We start from the raw sequence: 19,120 nt of genomic DNA, 5'->3' as shown, positions 1-19,120 counted from the left end.
ATGTTTAAAGCTTGGGATACTTTTTTAATAACCTAACCCTGCTTTAAACATCTCCACAAGTTTATCCCTGACCTGTCTGGTGTGTTCCTTGGCCTTTATGATGCTGTTTGTTCACTAATGTTCTCTAACAAACCACTGAGGGCTTCACAGAACAGCTGTACTTATGAGATTAAATTACATACAGGTGGACTCTATTTACTAATTAGGTGACTTCGGAAGACAATGGGTTCCACTAGATTTTAGTTGGGGGTATCACAGCCGAACACAAATACACACCACACTTTTCAGATATTTGTAAAACATTTTGAAAACCATTTATAATTTTCCTTTCACTTCACAATTATATGCCTCTTTGTGTTGGTATATCACATAAAATCTCAATAAAATACATTTACATTTTTGGTTGTAACATGACAAAATGTGGAAAATTGCAAGGGGTATGAATACTTTTTCAAGGCACTGTAGTTTTGGAAGTTTTCCATCAGCTTTCAATCTCAAAAAGATCAGATGAAACGGAATGATTTGAAGCAACCTGCCAAAGTTTTTCTAATTTTAAGTTTGAATAGGCACACAGTCAAAACTGCAGTGCAAAACACTGTGGTAAAACCACTCCAATACCAGTAGAAAAGCATTTATTTTTTTTACATCCCAATTTTGGCTGCTGGAAACTTGGAAAAAAATTAAATCACAGATATCAGATGTATTAAAGTCATGGCTTGTTTTTCCAGTTCTAGCAGCAGTGTTGTGTTTAAAAACACAAGAAGAAAGAAGAAAAACTGCAAAGCCAAAAGTGGTAAGTAAATGCATTGTTTTAATTGTAAAACATGAAATTAATGTAATTCATATTTTTCACTCCTTTAAAATGTCAATCTGTTATTAATTTCCTATGGCCCAACTTAAGCCAATAAATTATATAATTTGTCTTCTCTTCCATAGCAAAGTAAACCACTGAAGAAAACATCGTAAATGGGGTATGTTTATTTCCCAACCCTTCGTCCACTTAAAATTAAAAAAAAAAAAAAAAAAAAAAAAAACTTGGCGGAACTAAAAGAAATGAGAATTTAGCATTACTACAAACACTGATGCCTCCACCATTGCAGCAGAAGGTGCCATTGGATTGACAGGTGAATCATGTAGATGTTGCAGGAGTGAAGGCATTAAACATCACATCTGACATCTCCCACACTCATATTCATATAATCTAAGAGGAAAAGGAACAGAGAGGCTTTATTTTACTACTCCTCACTGTTCTTTTCTGCCTCAGGATTCAAAAGAGAGCATAGAGTTTGGCTATAAGGAACACAGCTCTGTTTTAATGCCACAGTGTTCCTCCATGCAGCAAGGTGAACTGGCTGCACCTGAAGAGCTAAATAGGCAAAGATATTTGCACAAGCATTGAAGATCTGGCATTGCACAGCAATGTTTTCCCTAAGAAAACAAGAAAACAGGGAGTACCACAAAGGTGCTGAAATAACACTGCCTTAATCATAAAAGACCATATTTAAAATGTAACTTTCCTAACTGCCCTGTTTTTCTTGAATTCACTTGACTGTATATGCATATGGCAACTGCTCTAACCTTTAAAGATCTCCCATGGTGCATACCCTCTCGCATTGCCACTCTAAAGGCTGAATTAGGGAAATTACTAGAGATTTCACTTCTCTGGAAAATGACAACTAGATTTTTTTTTTACACAAGTCTCTACATGTCGTCATCCCTGCTATCATCTTCATCCAGATCATCTTCATCTGCTGCATCCACGGACTCCAAGTCATCTTCATCTTCAACCTTGTTAGAAGATATGAAATATGTTAGTACTCACTGTCAGTCTAATTGGTCAAACCCAGCCTGTCCTATCTGTAACATGCAAAGATGAAAACTGCTTTACTGTAGAATGGAAGCATTTCAGCCAAAATTAAGCTTCTATGATATATGCCAGTTTATACCAGACTCCTTCACACAGGTCTTCCTTCTCCACCCCCCTCATCACTGCCATGAAAAAGACATGCAGAGATGCAGCAGCTGGGAGTTCTCTGTAAACTGTATGTAGTTACATACAGTATACAGCGCTGTGTTCCAGCAGTGGTCTGGAAACTTCACATCCCATACCTGGAACAAAATCGAGTCGGCCGAGTTGCACTCTAAATGATTATAAAGCTTCCTCTGACTAGCTGAGTTGGAGAACGTGATGTCAAACGTCCACCTAGAGGCTGGAATGTGAAGTTCTGCCTGGGACAGGATAAAAACTACCTCTTTTGCTAAGGCCAGACTTCTGGTTCCTCCCTGATGGGTTATGTATGCCACTGAACCAAATGCGATATCTCCTGCGCTCCGGGACCCAGACCGGTGGTAAGTAGATGGAATCAGACTCCAAAAAAGCAAGGAGGGGACCACCGAAATAGTTAAGGTCGTGCAGCTCCACACCAAGGCTGGGGAAGCCCAAACAGAACTGTGAGGAAGAACAAAAAAGAAAAAAGAAGCGCACCAACCTTGCGCATTACCTCAGTAACCAAAATTTATTAAATAAAAGAATGGTACTCACAAACAGCGAATAAAAACAGGCATGTCAGTCCTCAAAGGGACTTTAAACGCAAGATGCAAATGCGAATCCCATCATGGAGGAAGCCACTCAGTACAGCTGACGCGTTTCGAAGGACAAGCCTTCTTCCTCAGAGCTGACTGGACTGAGAATGTGTGTTCCCTTTTATGCCTCCAGACTGAAATAAGGCCCTCCCCAATAGGTTGGGCTGTCCTGGGCAGGGAGGAGGGGCCCGGGTGTCCACAAAATGCAATAAATAATCATCAAGAGTTCATAGAACCATATAGATAATAAACTTCAAAAGTCGGATGAAAATATATAAAATGTATACACATATATGGAATCAATTAATACAAATAAAATCATTCATAAATACAGCTTATAAATGCATAAATAAACAATAAAATAAAGAAATATAAACAAATAAATAAATATACATAAAATTTCACTAATTCATCCCTTCATTAGAAATATATATATATTGCCATAATTATCATCATTGCACTAACGATCAAAAATGCATAAAATGAGTATAGGATAGATGAGGAACTCACACAACTGAATGAACCATTCATGGCCAGTGATTTCAAAATTGTTCCCACAAAGTGGGCAATATAGCCAAAGTATTTTGCTAAAAATGACAGCTGGAAGAAAAAGCTATATTGCTATAAAAATCTAAATGAAAAAAAAAGGTTTTTTGTGAACATGCATACATGCAATCCACCAGGGGATAACTCTTACAGATGGTGGGGAGGAGACAGTATATTCAGGAAAGATTCATATTACCTGTGTTTGTTATTGGTGGTGTGTGTTGTTTATTTGGCAGCAGAGGGAGATATTGCTTGCATGATGTGGTTGCAGATGGAATCTGCCTGTGAAACGCACGCCGATACGGCGTGGTAGTTACTGCGCATGCGCGGACCATCCCGCGCATGCGCACTAGGACAGTAGCAGCGCGAACCCAATGGCTCGTATCCACTAGCCATTGCGCGCACATAGGCAGCGCTGTCACATCGCCACAGGGTCCTAGTTCCTCCGACCCCCACTTACTGCTGCCCGATCTAATACACACCAACAGGTCGGATGTGTATGTGTGTGTGTCTCCAAGCTCAATGGATCGTTGGTACAGATGTCAACCCCCATAGCTGCAATCCCACCATCAAAACTTCTATAAAGAGAGTATTTTTCTAAAATATATACATGTATGTATATGTATGTCTCTACACAATACAAAACATGTGAAACATGCACCTTGATATGTAACAAATCATTGATTAATTCATATTTAAAAATGTGTAAAAATGTGAAATATATATTAAAAAAAAAAAAAAAAAAAGCTGTCCAGCTGTCATTTTTAGCAAAATACTTTGGCTATATTGCCCACTTTGTGGGAACAATTTTGAAATCACTGGCCATGAATGGTTCATTCAGATGTGTGAGTTCCTCATCTATCCTATACTCATTGTATGCATTTTTGATCGTTAGTGCAATGATGATAATTATGGCAATATATATATATTTCTAATGAAGGGATGAATTAGTGAAATTTTATGTATATTTATTTATTTGTTTATATTTCTTTATTTTATTGTTTATTTATGCATTTATAAGCTGTATTTATGAATGATTTTATTTGTATTAATTGATTCCATATATGTGTATACATTTTATATATTTTCATCCGACTTTTGAAGTTTATTATCTATATGGTTCTATGAACTCTTGATGATTATTTATTGCATTTTGTGGACACCCGGGCCCCTCCTCCCTGCCCAGGACAGCCCAACCTATTGGGGAGGGCCTTATTTCAGTCTGGAGGCATAAAAGGGAACACACATTCTCAGTCCAGTCAGCTCTGAGGAAGAAGGCTTGTCCTTCGAAACGCGTCAGCTGTACTGAGTGGCTTCCTCCATGATGGGATTCGCATTTGCATCTTGCCTTTAAAGTCCCTTTGAGGACTGACATGCCTGTTTTTATTCGCTGTTTGTGAGTACCATTCTTTTATTTAATAAATTTTGGTTACTGAGGTAATGCGCAAGGTTGGTGCGCTTCTTTTTTCTTTTTTGTTCTTCCTCACAGTTATGTATGCCACTGCCATGGTGTCTTCCATTTGAATCTGGATCAGATGACCCTCCAGCAGGAAAGTCCAAAGTTGCAGACAGCAAAATCATCCAAAGTTCCAGGATGTTGATCAGAAAATGATACCTCTGATGTCCAATTCCCTGCACTGATAGGGTTCCCAAAGAGACTGGTACAGGCTGGTATCTGGCATGAGGAACTTCCAAAAGATTGGAAGGAAGGACTTCACCAGTTCCGGAGTAGGACTCCTGAGCCAACAAACCAGGTACAACCTGGTTGTTGGTGCCAAATGCATCTGTCTGTCTAAATATCTGATTAACTTGTCACATAACAAAATGTTGCATTGTGCAGTTCTGGAGTGAAACTGGAAAAAACTGAACAGCTTCCTCAAAGAAGGCTACCATCAGACTTAAGCCGGTCATAGACTGTTCCGGCTGAATTGCCCAAATTTCAATTCATCTACGGCAGGCTGATTGTACTGACGTCAATCTGCTGATTGACCTCAGTACAACCAGCCTATCAGATTGTTTTTTTATCACTGCCGGAGGGTATGGTTGCCAGCATTGGTCATTGTGTTCTGCCAGCAGGGAAGGCTCCCCACAGGCAGAACATAACATTGCTGCAGGATGGATTCTCCCATCAACACTGCATTACCTCACACCTAAACTAATGTTGTCTAGTTCTTGGGTATAATGCCCAGCTAGAATATCTTTTTCCTGTGTCCCAGCAGTGAGGCGGCACTATTGCTCCCACACGGACACCAATGATGGGGCAATATTGCTCTCACACTGACACCAATGATGGGGCACTATTCCTTTCATCGACACCAAATGATGGGGCATTATTCCTTTCATCGACACCAATGATGGGGCATTATTCCTCTCACCGACACAAATGATGGGGCATTATTCCTCCCACCGACACCAACGATGGTGCCCCATCATTGGTGTCAGTGTGGGAGCAATAGCGCCCCATCATTGGTGTCAGTGTGGGAGCAATAGCGCCCCATCATTGGTGTCAGTGTGGGAGCAATAGCGCCCCATCATTGGTGTCAGTGTGGGAGCAATAGCGCCCCATCATTGGTGTCAGTGTGGGAGCAATAGCGCCCCATCATTGGTGTCAGTGTGGGAGCAATAGCGCCCCATCATTGGTGTCAGTGTGGGAGCAATAGCGCCCCATCATTGGTGTCAGTGTGGGAGCAATAGCGCCCCATCATTGGTGTCAGTGTGGGAGCAATAGCGCCCCATCATTGGTGTCAGTGTGGGAGCAATAGCGCCCCAACATTGGTGTCAGTGTGGGAGCAATAGCGCCCCATCATTGGTGTCAGTGTGGGAGCAATAGCGCCCCATCATTGGTGTCAGTGTGGGAGCAATAGCGCCCCATCATTGGTGTCAGTGTGGGAGCAATAGCGCCCCATCATTGGTGTCAGTGTGGGAGCAATAGCGCCCCATCATTGGTGTCAGTGTGGGAGCAATAGCGCCCCATCATTGGTGTCAGTGTGGGAGCAATAGCGCCCCATCATTGGTGTCAGTGTGGGAGCAATAGCGCCCCATCATTGGTGTCAGTGTGGGAGCAATAGCGCCCCATCATTGGTGTCAGTGTGGGAGCAATAGCGCCCCATCATTGGTGTCAGTGTGGGAGCAATAGCGCCCCATCATTGGTGTCAGTGTGGGAGCAATAGCGCCCCATCATTGGTGTCAGTGTGGGAGCAATAGCGCCCCATCATTGGTGTCAGTGTGGGAGCAATAGCGCCCCATCATTGGTGTCAGTGTGGGAGCAATAGCGCCCCATCATTGGTGTCAGTGTGGGAGCAATAGCGCCCCATCATTGGTGTCAGTGTGGGAGCAATAGCGCCCCATCATTGGTGTCAGTGTGGGAGCAATAGCGCCCCATCATTGGTGTCAGTGTGGGAGCAATAGCGCCCCATCATTGGTGTCAGTGTGGGAGCAATAGCGCCCCATCATTGGTGTCAGTGTGGGAGCAATAGCGCCCCATCATTGGTGTCAGTGTGGGAGCAATAGCGCCCCATCATTGGTGTCAGTGTGGGAGCAATAGCGCCCCATCATTGGTGTCAGTGTGGGAGCAATAGCGCCCCATCATTGGTGTCAGTGTGGGAGCAATAGTGCCCCATCATTGGTGTCAGTGTGGGAGCAATAGCGCCCCATCACTGGTGTCAGTGTGGGAGCAATAGTGCCCCATCACTGGTATCAGTGTGGGAGCAATAGTGCCCCATCACTGGTGTCAGTGTGGGAGCAATAGTGCCCCATCATTGGTTTCAGTGTGGGAGCAATAGTGCCCCATCATTGGCATCAGTGGGAGGAAAAGTGCCCCATCATTGGCGTCAGTGGGAGGAATAGTGCCCCATCATTGGTGTCAGTGGGAGGAATAGTGCCCCATCATTGGTGTCAGTGGGAGGAATAGTGCCCCATCATTGGTGTCAGTGGGAGGAATAGTGCCCCATCATTGGTGTCAGTGGGAGGAATAGTGCCCCATCATTGATGTCAGTGGGAGGAATAGTGCCCCATCATTGGTGTCAGTGGGAGGAATAGTGCCCCATCATTGGTGTCAGTGGGAGGAATAGTGCCCCATCATTGTGTCATTGGGAGGAATAGTGCCCCATCATTGGTGTCATTGGGAGGAATAGTGCCCCATCATTGGTGTCATTGGGAGGAATAGTGCCCCATCATTGCTGAGAGTGACATCTATGATGGGGCACTATTCCTCCCACTGACATCAATGATGCTTGCATTGCTGCGCTGACCCCTGCTCCAGCCAGGGCTCCCTCCCTCCCCCGTCCACAGCCAGAATACAGTAAAGGAAATAAGTATTTTATCCCCTGCTAATTTTGAATGTTTGCCCACTCACAAAGAAATAATCGGTCTAAAAATCGAATGGTAGGTGTATTGTAACACTGAGACAGAATAGCAACAAAAAATTCAAAAGAAATGCATGTCTAACGAATTATGCACTGATTTGCATGTTCATGAGGGAAATAAGTATTTGATCCCCTATCATTCATCACGATTTCTGGCTACCAGGTGTCTTTCATACAGGTAACAAGCTGAGATTAGAAGCAGTCTCTTAAAGGGAGTGCTGCTAATCTCATTTTGTTAACTGTATAAAAGACACCTGTCCACAGGAGCAATCAAACAATCAGATTCCAAACTCTCCACCATGGCAAATACCAAAGAGCTGTCCAAGGATGTCAGGGACAAGATTGTAGATCTACACAAGGCTGGACTGGGCTTCAAAACTATCGCCAAGCAGCTTGGTGAGAAGGTGACAACAGTTGATGCAATCATTCGGAAGAAACACAAAACAACGGTCAGTCTCCCCAGGTCTGGTGCACCATGCAAGATCTCACCTCGTGGAGTGTCAATGATCATGAGAACAGTGAGGAATCATCCCAGAACTACAAGTGAGGATCCTGTCAATGATCTCCAGGCAGCTGGGACCACAGTCACCAAGAAAAAAAATTTGTAACACACTACGCCGACAAGGATTGAAATCCTGCAGTGCCCACAAGGTCCCTCTGCTCAAGAAATCATGTCCAGGCCCGTCTCAAGTTTACCACTGAACATCTGAATGATGCAGAGGAGGACTGGTTGAAAGTGTTGTGGTCAGATGAGACCAAATCGAGCTCTTTGGCATCAACTCAACTCGCAGTGTTTGGAGGAGGAGGAATGCTGCCTATGACCCCAAGAACACCATCCCAACTGTCAAACATGGTGGTGGAAACATTCTGCCTTGGGGGTGTTATTCTGCTAAGGGGACGGGACAACTGCACAGCATCAAAAGGGACGATGGACGGGGCAATGTGCCATCAAATCTTGGGTGAGAAATTTCTTCCCTCAGCCAGGGCACTGAAAATGGGTCGTGGATGGGTGTTCCAGCATATCAATGACCCAAAACACAAGGCCAAGGCAACAAAGGAGTGGCTCAAGAAGAAGCACATTAAGGTCCTGGAGTGGCCTAGCCAGTCTCCAGACCTTAATCCGATTGAAAATCTGTGGAGGGAGCTGAAAGTTCGAGTTGCCAAACGTCAGCCACCAAACCTTAATGACTTGGAGAGAATCTGCCAAGAGGAGTGGGCCAAAATCCCTCCTGAGATGTGTGCAAACCTGGTGGCCAACTACAGGAAACGTCTGACCTCTGTGATTGCCAACAAGGGATTTGCCACCAAGTACTAAGTCATGTTTTGTGAAGGGGATCAAATACTTATTTCCCCTATGAACATGCAAATCAGTGAATAATTTGTTAGACATGCATTTCTTTTGAATATTTGGTGCTATTCTATCTCTCAGTGTTACAATACCATTCGATTTTTAGACTGATCATTTCTTTGTGAGTGGGCAAAAATTCAAAATCAGCAGGGGATCAAGTACTTATTTCCTTCACTGCACCTGGCTGCAGCAGCACCATCTGCTCTGCCAGATCCTTGCCGCACGACATTTACCGATCAGCTGTCTTCCTTCTCCAGCCGCTCTCCTCCTCTTCACTGGCTCCGGCTTGTCCCTCCCTCGCCACCCCCCTGAAAAGTGCCGCCCTAGGCAAACACCTTGTTTGCCTCGCGGCAAAGACACCCCTGCACATGGCTGCAGTTGAATGTCTAACTATGGTCATGTGTCAGAATAAGGGCACAGATGTCACCAGCATCCTGCCCCATGTGTTCCAACTGGGTAGTGAATGACCCGGGCCTCTAGTTGTTTGGACTAAAAAAAAATAAATTATTGAAGTTGTTTTGAAGTTTGGCTGGAGGTAAGTTCAGAGGACACCCAAACTCCTCTCTACATAGCACCCACAATTGGAAAGGATACATAATAAAGGAAATACTTTTTTTCTTCTTCCTTTGCTCACCCCACACTTCCTTATTAAAGACTCCCTGGCACAAACCATACCGACTGATTTGCCTTAACATCCAATAGCGTCAGGAGTTTGGTTCTTGATCACTATGTTTTGTTCTGGTTTCCCCACTTGTGGTATGTTTTGATACATTGTATTTATCTTACATCCCTTATTTTATAGTTGTTCATTTAGACACCTTACAGCATACTTTTTTCTTGTGAACTTTTCTGTATTTTAAGGGTCTGGTTACTCCATTTGTGTATATTTGCTTTTAGTGTTTTATGTGGGGATCCTGCCTCCAACAGTTGTAATGTTTTCTTTTCCAATGAAATCTTAAGAAAAAAAACAAAAACGGACAAAAATGATGAATAGGGAACATATGTGTACCTGTTCTCCAAGTTCTTTGAGCTTATTCTTTAGAGAAAGAATTTTTTGATCTTGATCAGCCAAGAGGATCAAAAGATCATCCTGTTCCTTCTTAGATTCCCCGACCTCCTGCGTCAGCTTAAGTTTTTCATCTTGTAAAATGGCTGCTGTGCTGCGAACAGAGTCTAGCTCCTGCTTTAGAGAGGCTCTCTCTTCAGATGCAGCTTTCAATTCTTCCTAAAAACGTGTAACAACAAAAACACAGTAAGAGCATGCTACATTTGGAAAGCAATTTATTGGTCTCTAGTGTGGGCGCAACTGCCTCTACACAGTGGTAAGATAGCAATGTACATTTACAATGTACTCTTGTGCTTTGGTAGGCTATTTAAGCAGAGGTCACTGAAGGCCTAAAACACAATGACAATGTAGAAGACTTCACTAGCATTTTACAATTTATATATCATGACATTATAAAGAGCTTACCTGTTAGCCTAGTATCTTTTAGTTCCTTTATCCACTTAGAAGACCACCTAAAGTACATGTACATTGGCAGTTTCAAGCAGTATACCAGGATGATGCCTGCAGCTACGGGCATCAGCCCGGGTATTATTTTAGCCAGTGATTCTCTTTGTTTATAAAAGCAATCCTAGTGGCTAATTAGCCTCTGGATTGCTTTTATATGAGATGGAGGGTGGTCCCCCCTCCTGCTCTCCTCCAGTACCTCCCTGGGCTCTCCCGTCTCAGTGGGAAGCCCAGCACCAAAGCTGGTGGCTCCAGTGACTTAACATAAAGGTGACCAGGGACCTGAAGGTCTCCAATCATCTCTATGGTATAGGAAAGTGGAAGCGCCGAACATTTTGTCACTTCTGGTTTAGCTGGATGTAAACACCACCATTTTTAAATTGGGAAAGCATCTGATCACACCGATCTTGGTGTGATCAGATGTTTTTAAGGGCAGAAGAGAAAGGAGACATCTGGGGTCTAATAGATCTTTCCCCCAGATCTCACCATAAAGAGTACCTGTCACTGCTTATTGTTATCGGATGTTTACATTCCTTTTGACAGCAATAAAGAGAAAAAAAATTCACAGTGGCTAAGAAGTTAGCACTTCTGCCTAGTAGCACTAGGATCATTGGTTCGAATCCCAAAAATGACACTACCTGCCTGGAGTCTGCATGGTCTCCCTGTGCCTATGTGAGTTTCCTCCAGGTACTCCGGTTTCCTTCCACACTCCAAAGACATGCTGGTAGATTAATTGGCTCCTGTCTAAATTGGCCCTAGTATGTGTATGTATGAATGTGAGTTAGGGACCTTAGGATTGTACGCTCCATGAGGGTTAGGAACTGATGTGAATGTACAATGCATATGTAAAGCGCTGCGTAAATTGACGGTGCTATATATAAGTAACTGTAATAAATAATGAGAACTAGTAAAATAAATAAATAATAAAAGCAAAAAGGTGACTGCAAGCGTTGGTCCCGCATGCATATGTATAATGCATATAAAAAGTCTACACACCCCTGTTAAAATGTCAGGTTATTGTGATGTAAAAAAATGAGACAAAGATAAATCATCTCAGAACTTTTTACCCCTTTAATGTAACCTATAAACTGTACAACTTAGTTGAACAACAAACTGAAATCTTTTAGGTGGAGGGAAGTAAAAATAAAAAACTAAAATAATATGGTTGCATAAGTGTGCACACCCTTAAACTAATGCTTTGTTGAAGCCCCTTTTGATTTGATTCAAGCACTCAGTCTTTTTGGGTATGAGACTATCAGCATGGCACATCTTGACTTGGCAATATTTGCCCACTCTTCCTTGCAAAAACATTCCAAATCTGTCAGATTGCGAGGGCATCTCCTGTGCACAGCCCTCTTCAGATCACCCCACAGATTTTCGATCGGATTCAGGTCTGGGCTCTGGCTGGGCCATTCCAAAACTTTAATCTTCTTCTGGTGAAGCCATTCCTTTGTTGATTTGAATGTATACTTTGGGTCGTTGTCATGCTGAAAGATGAAGTTCCTCTTCATTTTCAGCTTTCTAGCAGAAGCCTGGAGGTTTTGTGCCAGTATTGACCGGTATTTGGAACTGTTCATAATTCCCTCTACCTTGACTAAGGTCCCAGTTCAAGCTAAAGAAAAACAGCCCCAAAGCATGATGCTGCCACCACCATGCTTCACTGTGGGTATGGTGTTCTTTTGGTGATGTGCAGTGTTGTTTTTGCGCCAAACATATCTTTTGGAATTATGGCCAAAAAGTTCAACCTTGGTTTCATCAGACCATAACACATTTTCCCACATGCTTTTGGGAGACTTCAGATGTGTTTTGGCAAATTTTAGCCAGGCTTGGATGTTTTTCTTTGTAAAAAAAGGCTTCCAATTTGACACACTACCCCATAGCCCAGACATATGAAGAATACAGGAAATTGTTGTCTTATGTACCATACAGCCAGTACTTGCCAGATATTCCTGCAGCTCATTTAATGTTGCTGTAGTCCTCTTGGCAGCCTCCCAGACCAGTTTTCTAGGGACGTCCAGTTCTTGGTAATGTCATTGTTGCGCCATATTTTCCCCACTTGATGATGACTGTCTTCACTGTGTTCCATGGTATATCTAATGCCTTGGAAACTCTTTTGTACCCTTTTCCTGACCTTTTAACAATGAGATCCCTCTGATGTTTTGGAAGTTCTCTGTGGACCATGGCTTTTGCTGTAGGTTGCGACTAAGAAAATGTCAGGAAAGACCTACTAGAAAAGCTGAACTTTATTTGGGGTTAATCAGAGGCACTTTAAATGATGGCGTGTACTGACTCCTATTTAACATAATTTTGAATATGTTAATATAATCTAATTTATAGTTCTCCCATTGTCCTTGTCTACTTTTAGTAACTGTTGTTGGTAGCATGCAAGCTATTGCCCTAGAGGTAACAAAACTAACTCCCATGCACCTAGTCTAATAATGCACTTAAAACCAACCTTAGTGCTGTTGAGCTCCTTCAATAAACTTGCCACTTTCTCTTCAAGTTCAGTACTTTTAGCTTGAGGTGCATTATCACCAGACGGTGCTGTAGCCTGTGAAGAAAAATAGGAGGCCTATAAACAAAAGAATAACTAGAGATAGACATCACTGCCACTGATCAAAGACATAAGAAGGTGGCTGGATAGCTAGGGATTTTTTTCTCTCTTTGGCCCTGACTGACTAGTTTCTGAATTTGATGTGTATGAACTACAATTTGTCATAACATCACCTACTGACAAGAAGGACAACTGCCCATCATATAAAAAATTAATTACCCACGGAACAGACTTTACCCCTGACCAAATGGCCCCAAGATTGTTTTTGACATACACCCTAGTTCACTGTTCAAAATGGTCAAACCCATACTACTAAAATGCATATTTGACCCTTTTCCTCATCACCATTTCTTCTGACCACTAATTTTTACATTTCTGCTTTTTTGCCTGAGGGCAACCAGATACATAGCTTTCAGGCTGTTTCTAAACAGAAGTACTGTAAAGGCCTCCTATTGGCATACTGAGCAAGAAATGTATGTCATACAGGCTTATTCAGTAAAGCGTTGTAATGATCAACTGTAATCTGCAAAGCACAGTAACACATAGCAACACATTCCAAATCAGGCTAGCAGTCCGCATCACAGTGTGCACTTGTCAATGAATAGGCAGATTTAAGGCACCAAGGTGCAATAGGGGTCTACTCTATGTACAACAGAAAACCACATTCATCCTTATGACAACCACTGACATGAGACCTTTATTGTGGCTATTGAAGACAGACACGTCTGGCCATTGTTTCAGCTAACAGCAAATGTGTTCCCCAAAATCAGTGCCAATGTTGTCTCATAGCTCCACTATATCAAATACACATTTACGCAAGCATATGCAATGAATGATAATTAAAGCTGAAGTCTAAGTATGGACTTTTTTACATTGTTATATTGGGACAGCTTGGACCAATGCAAGTATGCACGTGCCATACCTGGCCGCTTCCTGTGGAAGTGTCTGGGTCCAGTGCAGTGCAGGGCAGGGCAGGGCGGTGACATAATGAGCTGCACTTTGTCAAATCCGAGTATGCTTTTCTGAAACTGGACCAATATAAATATGCAAAAAAAAAAAAACCCCCAAAAAACACATACCTAAACTTGTCCAAACTGGACAATCACCCAATGTTTATAGCTAACTTTAATAAAATGTCTAGCGTGTGAGTACAGCTAGCAGACATTGTAAATGTAATGGAAGAAAGAGTACAAATGAATTGGGCAAGAAGGACTAGGAAGTATACCCAGTCATGAATTCATCTTCACGTTATTTGAGACATGCCACCACTATGCACACATTAGTTTTTGAACAAATTTAGATACAGACTACTAACATTTGCTTCTGTTTTTTGAAGGAGTTCCATTCTTTCAGTTTGTAGTCTGTTGATTTCAGATGACTGAACAAATAACTGAGATCTTAGCGTTTCTATATCCTGCAATAAAATGAAAAAAAAAAAAACAAAACAAAAACAAATTACATTTCCCTGTTATTTGAATATAATTAGATCTGATGTGACTGTGCAACACAGTATATGTAAAGCACTGTGTAAAATTGACGTCACTATGTAAATACCTGTAATACTAAGAATTATTACTAAAACAAATGTTTAATCATAAGCCTAACTTAGTTAGCACACCTTGACAAAATACCAGCTGCGACAGAATTGCTTTTGTCACGTCTTCAACAAGGCAACAAACATTGCAACTTAAACGATAAGTCAACTAAAGAACAGATGTCAAGATTGTAGGCAGGGGGGTGCAATAGGGAAAATCATGGACGTACAGAGTAGTTCTGGGAATGAAAACTTGAGGATGAACAAATATGGATAAGGACAATGGTGGTAGGTGTTTACACCCTCCAGCCCTTACCAAGTTATATAATATGCTTCCTGGACTAGTTCTCTGATATGCAAACGGAGGCTTTTACAAGTAAATAACATGCATAAAATATGTTACAATTTGTTGGAATGAAGGGTCAGGTGACAGTGTGAATGGAGTCTGAAAATTTTACAATTGTAAGTGTACCAATTTCCCCCAAAAATAAGCAAACAAATACAAGGTATTATTTTCAAAAAGACCATTGGATTATGCTACGTGGCCATTTTAAACAGACACAATACTACTACTACTTTTTTCACTAAAAACTCATTCACGCTATTTCAATTGAGCTGTGCAGATCTGCACGGCTCATTGAAGGCTCAATGCAAGGGCACAAAGAAAACACCCATTTTTTTACGTGCTCTATTCACACCACAAAACTGCCTTTAATAGGTTGCAGCGCATTGCGTAAAAATGCAGACATGCTACATTTGTTACACAGTGCAACAGTAGCAAACCTGAAATGATAGAAATAAACTTTGCAACATTTGAATAAAGTTAAAAAAACAAACAGGTAAGCTGCCCTGCATTGAAACAATGTTTGTAGATGCATGCATCAAAGAGAAAATACCTTTTGTAGATCTGCAACTTGTTCAGATCCTCCAGTCACTTGATCTGTATGACTACCAGCCTGACTGCTCTAAAGAAAAAATTAAGAACATCATGAACAAGCTGGGCATCAATACTTGGCAGAGATAACAATGAGTTACATATTCAGATTTCATTATTCTAATCCCACATTTAAACATGCTAGGAATGATTATGCGTAAAAGGATAACCACAAATCATATACATGTCATACAGGACACCGGGAATGTGTCCTGAACGGCAGGTACATCACCCCAATATTTCAGTTGTGGTCCCTGAATGGGGGAATAGTTTTGGAGACATTGCTGGTCTTGAAGGGGGTTAAGCCTCAGCTAGGGGAAGTCTTGAAAAGGCAGCAGGAAAGGTCCAGTACCTTTGTCAGGGAAGTAGACTGGAGAGAGAGGCTCACAAGCTGTGAGTGAAGTATGAGCTCTCGGACAAACAGACATCGGTTGCTGACCACCCCCCCCGTGGCCTGTCTGGCACCCTTACCACAGAGGAGCTCTGACCCCAGATCATGACCAAAAGATGGACCATGAGTCTGCTGTATAGTTTTGTGGTACCAGGACTTTGGACTGGTAACTTGTTTTTGCTGACGAAATCGATTTATGTTTTTTCAAATAAACAAACTGGTTGCTTTTACCAATCTGGCTAGCTGTCATTCCAAAGCTACCTCATATCACAGCATATACATAAATAAAGATGGACTTCATAGTTACAGTGGGGCAAACAAGTATTTAGTCAGCCACCAATTGTGCAAGTTCTCCCACTTAAAAAGATGAGCGAGGCCTGTAATTGGCATCATAGGTAGACCTCAACTATGAGAGACAAAACGAGAAAAAAAATCCAGACAATCACATTGGCTGATTTAGAAAGAATTTATTTGCAAATTATGGTGGAAAATAAGTATTTGGTCACCTACAAACAAGCAAGATTTCTGGCTCTCACAGACCTGTACCTTTTTCTTTAAGAGGCTCCTCTGTCCTGCACTCATTACCTGTATCAATGGCACCTGTTTGAACTTGTTATCAGTATAAAAGACACCTGTCCACAACCTCAAACAGTCACACTCCAAACTCCACTATGGTGAAGACCAAAGAGCTGTCGAAGGACACCAGAAACAAAATTGTAGACCGGCACCAGGCTGGGAAGACTGAATCTGCAATAGGCAAGCAGCTTGGTGTGAACAAATCAACTGTGGGAGCAATAATTAGAAAATGGAAGACATACAAGACCACTGATAATCTTCCTCGATCTGGGGCTCCACGCAAGATCTCACCCTGTGGGGTCAAAATGATCACAAGAACAGTGAGCAAAAATCCCAGGACCACACGGGGGGACCTAGTGAATGACCTGCAGAGAGCTGGGACCAACGTAACAAAGGCTACCATCAGTAACACACTACGCCGCCAGGGACTCAGATCCTGCAGTTCCAGACGTGTCCACCTGCTTAAGCCAGTACATGTCCGGGCCCATCTGAAGTTTGCTAGAGAGCATTTGGATGATCCAGAAGAGGATTGGGAGAATGTCATACGGTCAGATGAAACCAAAATAGAACTGTTTGGTAGAAACACAACTCATCGTGTTTGGAGGAGAGAGAATGCTGAGTTGCATCCAAAGAACACCATACCTACTGTGAAGCATGGGGGTGGCAACATCATGCTTTGGGGCTGTTTCTCCACAAAGGGACCAGGACGACTGATCCATGTACAGGACAGAATGAATGGGGCCATGTATCGTGAGATTTTGAGTGCAAACCTTCCATCAGCAAGGGCATTGAAGATGAAACGTGGCTGGGTCTTCCAACATGACAATGATCCCAAACATACCGCCCGGGCAACGAAGGAGTGGCTTTGTAAGAAGCATTTCAAGGTCCTGGAGTGGCCTAGCCAGTCTCCAGATCTCAACCCCATAGAAAACCTTTGGAGGGAGTTGAAAGTCCATGTTGCCCAGCGACAGCCCCAAAACATCACTGCTCTAGAGGAGTTCTGCATGGAGGAATGGGCCAACATACCAGCAAAAGTGTGTGCCAACCTTGTGAAGACTTACAGGAAACGTTTGACCTCTGTCATTGCCAACAAAGGATATATAACAAAGTATTGAGATGAACTTTTGATATTGGCCAAATACTTATTTTCCACCATAATTTGCAAATAAATTCTTTCCAAATCAGCCAATGTGATTGTCTGGATTTTTTTTTCTCATTTTGTCTCTCATAGTTGAGGTCTACCTATGATGCCAGTTACAGGCCTCTCTTATCTTTTTAAGTGGGAGAACTTGCACAATTGGTGGCTGACTAAATACTTTTTTGCCCCACTGTACCTTGGGATGCTTATCAATATCATTCCAAAGCTACCTCATATCACAGCATACACATAAATAAAGATGGATGTCATAGTTACCTTGGGATGCTTATCAATATAAACAGATACAACCAAGCAAGTTTTTACATTTTAGACAGCTTTACTTATACGTAACATGTCATTAAACGCACATTAACTGGTTCCCGCCCGGCCTATTGTACAATGACGACCGGGCGGGACTGCTCTAGTTATGGAAGGACACCATATGACTTCCTCCTATTCTTGGTGCGCATCACTCGGACACAGCGTATCGCCGATCAGGATAAAGAGTCATATGACGGCTCTTTACCATTCCCTTTCTTGAGCACTGCGACAGCGCTGAGACAAGGAAAGCTGACAACTGGCTTTCCTGTGACAGGGGATGTTTACACTGATAATCAGGGCATTGATCACGAGGGCCCCGATTATCAGTGCAGCCTTATCAGTGCCTCTTCATCAGTGGCCATCAGTGCAGCCTATCAGTGCACCTTCATCAGCACCGATCAGTGAACAAAAATTACTGCAAAATTTTATAACAAAAATGAAGAAAACGTTTTTCAAAACGTTTTGGTCTTTTTTCTTTTGTGTTTAAAAAAACAGAAAAAACCCAATGGTGATCAAATGTCACCAAAAGAAAGCTCTACTTGAAATGTTAATGCTTTTTTCATACATTTGGCTACAATGCTGCATGACTGCACAGTTGTCATTCAATGCCACAGCAGTGAAAGCTGAAATTGGCCTGGACAAAAAGGGGGTGAAAGTGCCCAGTACTGAAGTGGTTAAAACCCTTAATAAATGCTGTATTGCATACTGTTAATGCTCATTCAGTCACTAAGGGATTCATTTTCTGTATTCTGCAAAAAATACCCGGTTGATCCTGCTGTTCTTTATCTCACCCTCCTGTCCATGCCCCCACTGCAGTTGGGGATTTTGCAGAGCAGTGTTGGCAGCTACTGCAAATGCTCAGTTTGTAGAGTATTTCTATCCTAAGCATTTTCTCCCTATCACATCTGAGCAGCCCATGTGACTATAGAGTCACACATATGGGTGTATACACAGTGGTAAATAGCAGCCCTCTCCCTCCTTCCTCCATACCCATTAACCAGCTAAACACAATGGGGTGGGATATTGCATCCTAATTGTTGGAGGCTTCACCTCCCTGTTATTCTAAGACAGACTGGAGGGCGTGACACAGCCTGTGACTGGCAGAAATCCACTGGCACCATGTTATTGCTAAAAATAATAAAGATTTGATTTTAAATATATATTTGTATGACAATTTAAAACCGTTTATTTATTTATTTTTTGAACTCTGTTGCCAATCAATGTTCAAAAAAGGACTAGAAGCTCCTCCTGCCACGGTTTCCCTACAAACAGGCTGGGAAAGAGTTGGGTCATGTGACAGCTGTATATTGATTAGAAAAAA

At 42.3% G+C, this 19,120-nt stretch overlaps 1 protein-coding gene across 3 annotated transcripts in view; it reads right to left on the bottom strand.

The window, feature by feature from the left end:
• Positions 1-791: 791 nt before the first annotated feature.
• Positions 792-19,120, bottom strand: part of USO1 (USO1 vesicle transport factor) — a 104,322-nt gene continuing 85,993 nt past the window's right edge. For all 3 annotated transcript variants that reach the window (XM_089663714.1, XM_089663716.1, XM_089663715.1), the window contains 5 exons: positions 15,336-15,404; positions 14,221-14,319; positions 12,807-12,902; positions 9,851-10,066; positions 792-1,788 (listed from right to left, as the gene is read on the bottom strand). In XM_089663714.1, the coding sequence (XP_089519840.1) occupies positions 1,702-1,788; positions 9,851-10,066; positions 12,807-12,902; positions 14,221-14,319; positions 15,336-15,404 (567 nt within the window). In that variant the 3' untranslated portion in view covers positions 792-1,701. The remainder of the gene's footprint in view (positions 1,789-9,850; positions 10,067-12,806; positions 12,903-14,220; positions 14,320-15,335; positions 15,405-19,120) is intronic.

This window comes from Staurois parvus, unplaced genomic scaffold, assembly GCF_062004578.1.
Source record: "Staurois parvus isolate SC_StPar_1 unplaced genomic scaffold, SC_StPar_1.0 ptg000044l, whole genome shotgun sequence".
In the NCBI taxonomy this organism is placed as follows: Eukaryota; Metazoa; Chordata; class Amphibia; order Anura; family Ranidae; genus Staurois; species Staurois parvus.
Note: the sequence above shows the minus strand (reverse complement) of the source record. Positions and strands in the feature narration are given on the sequence as shown.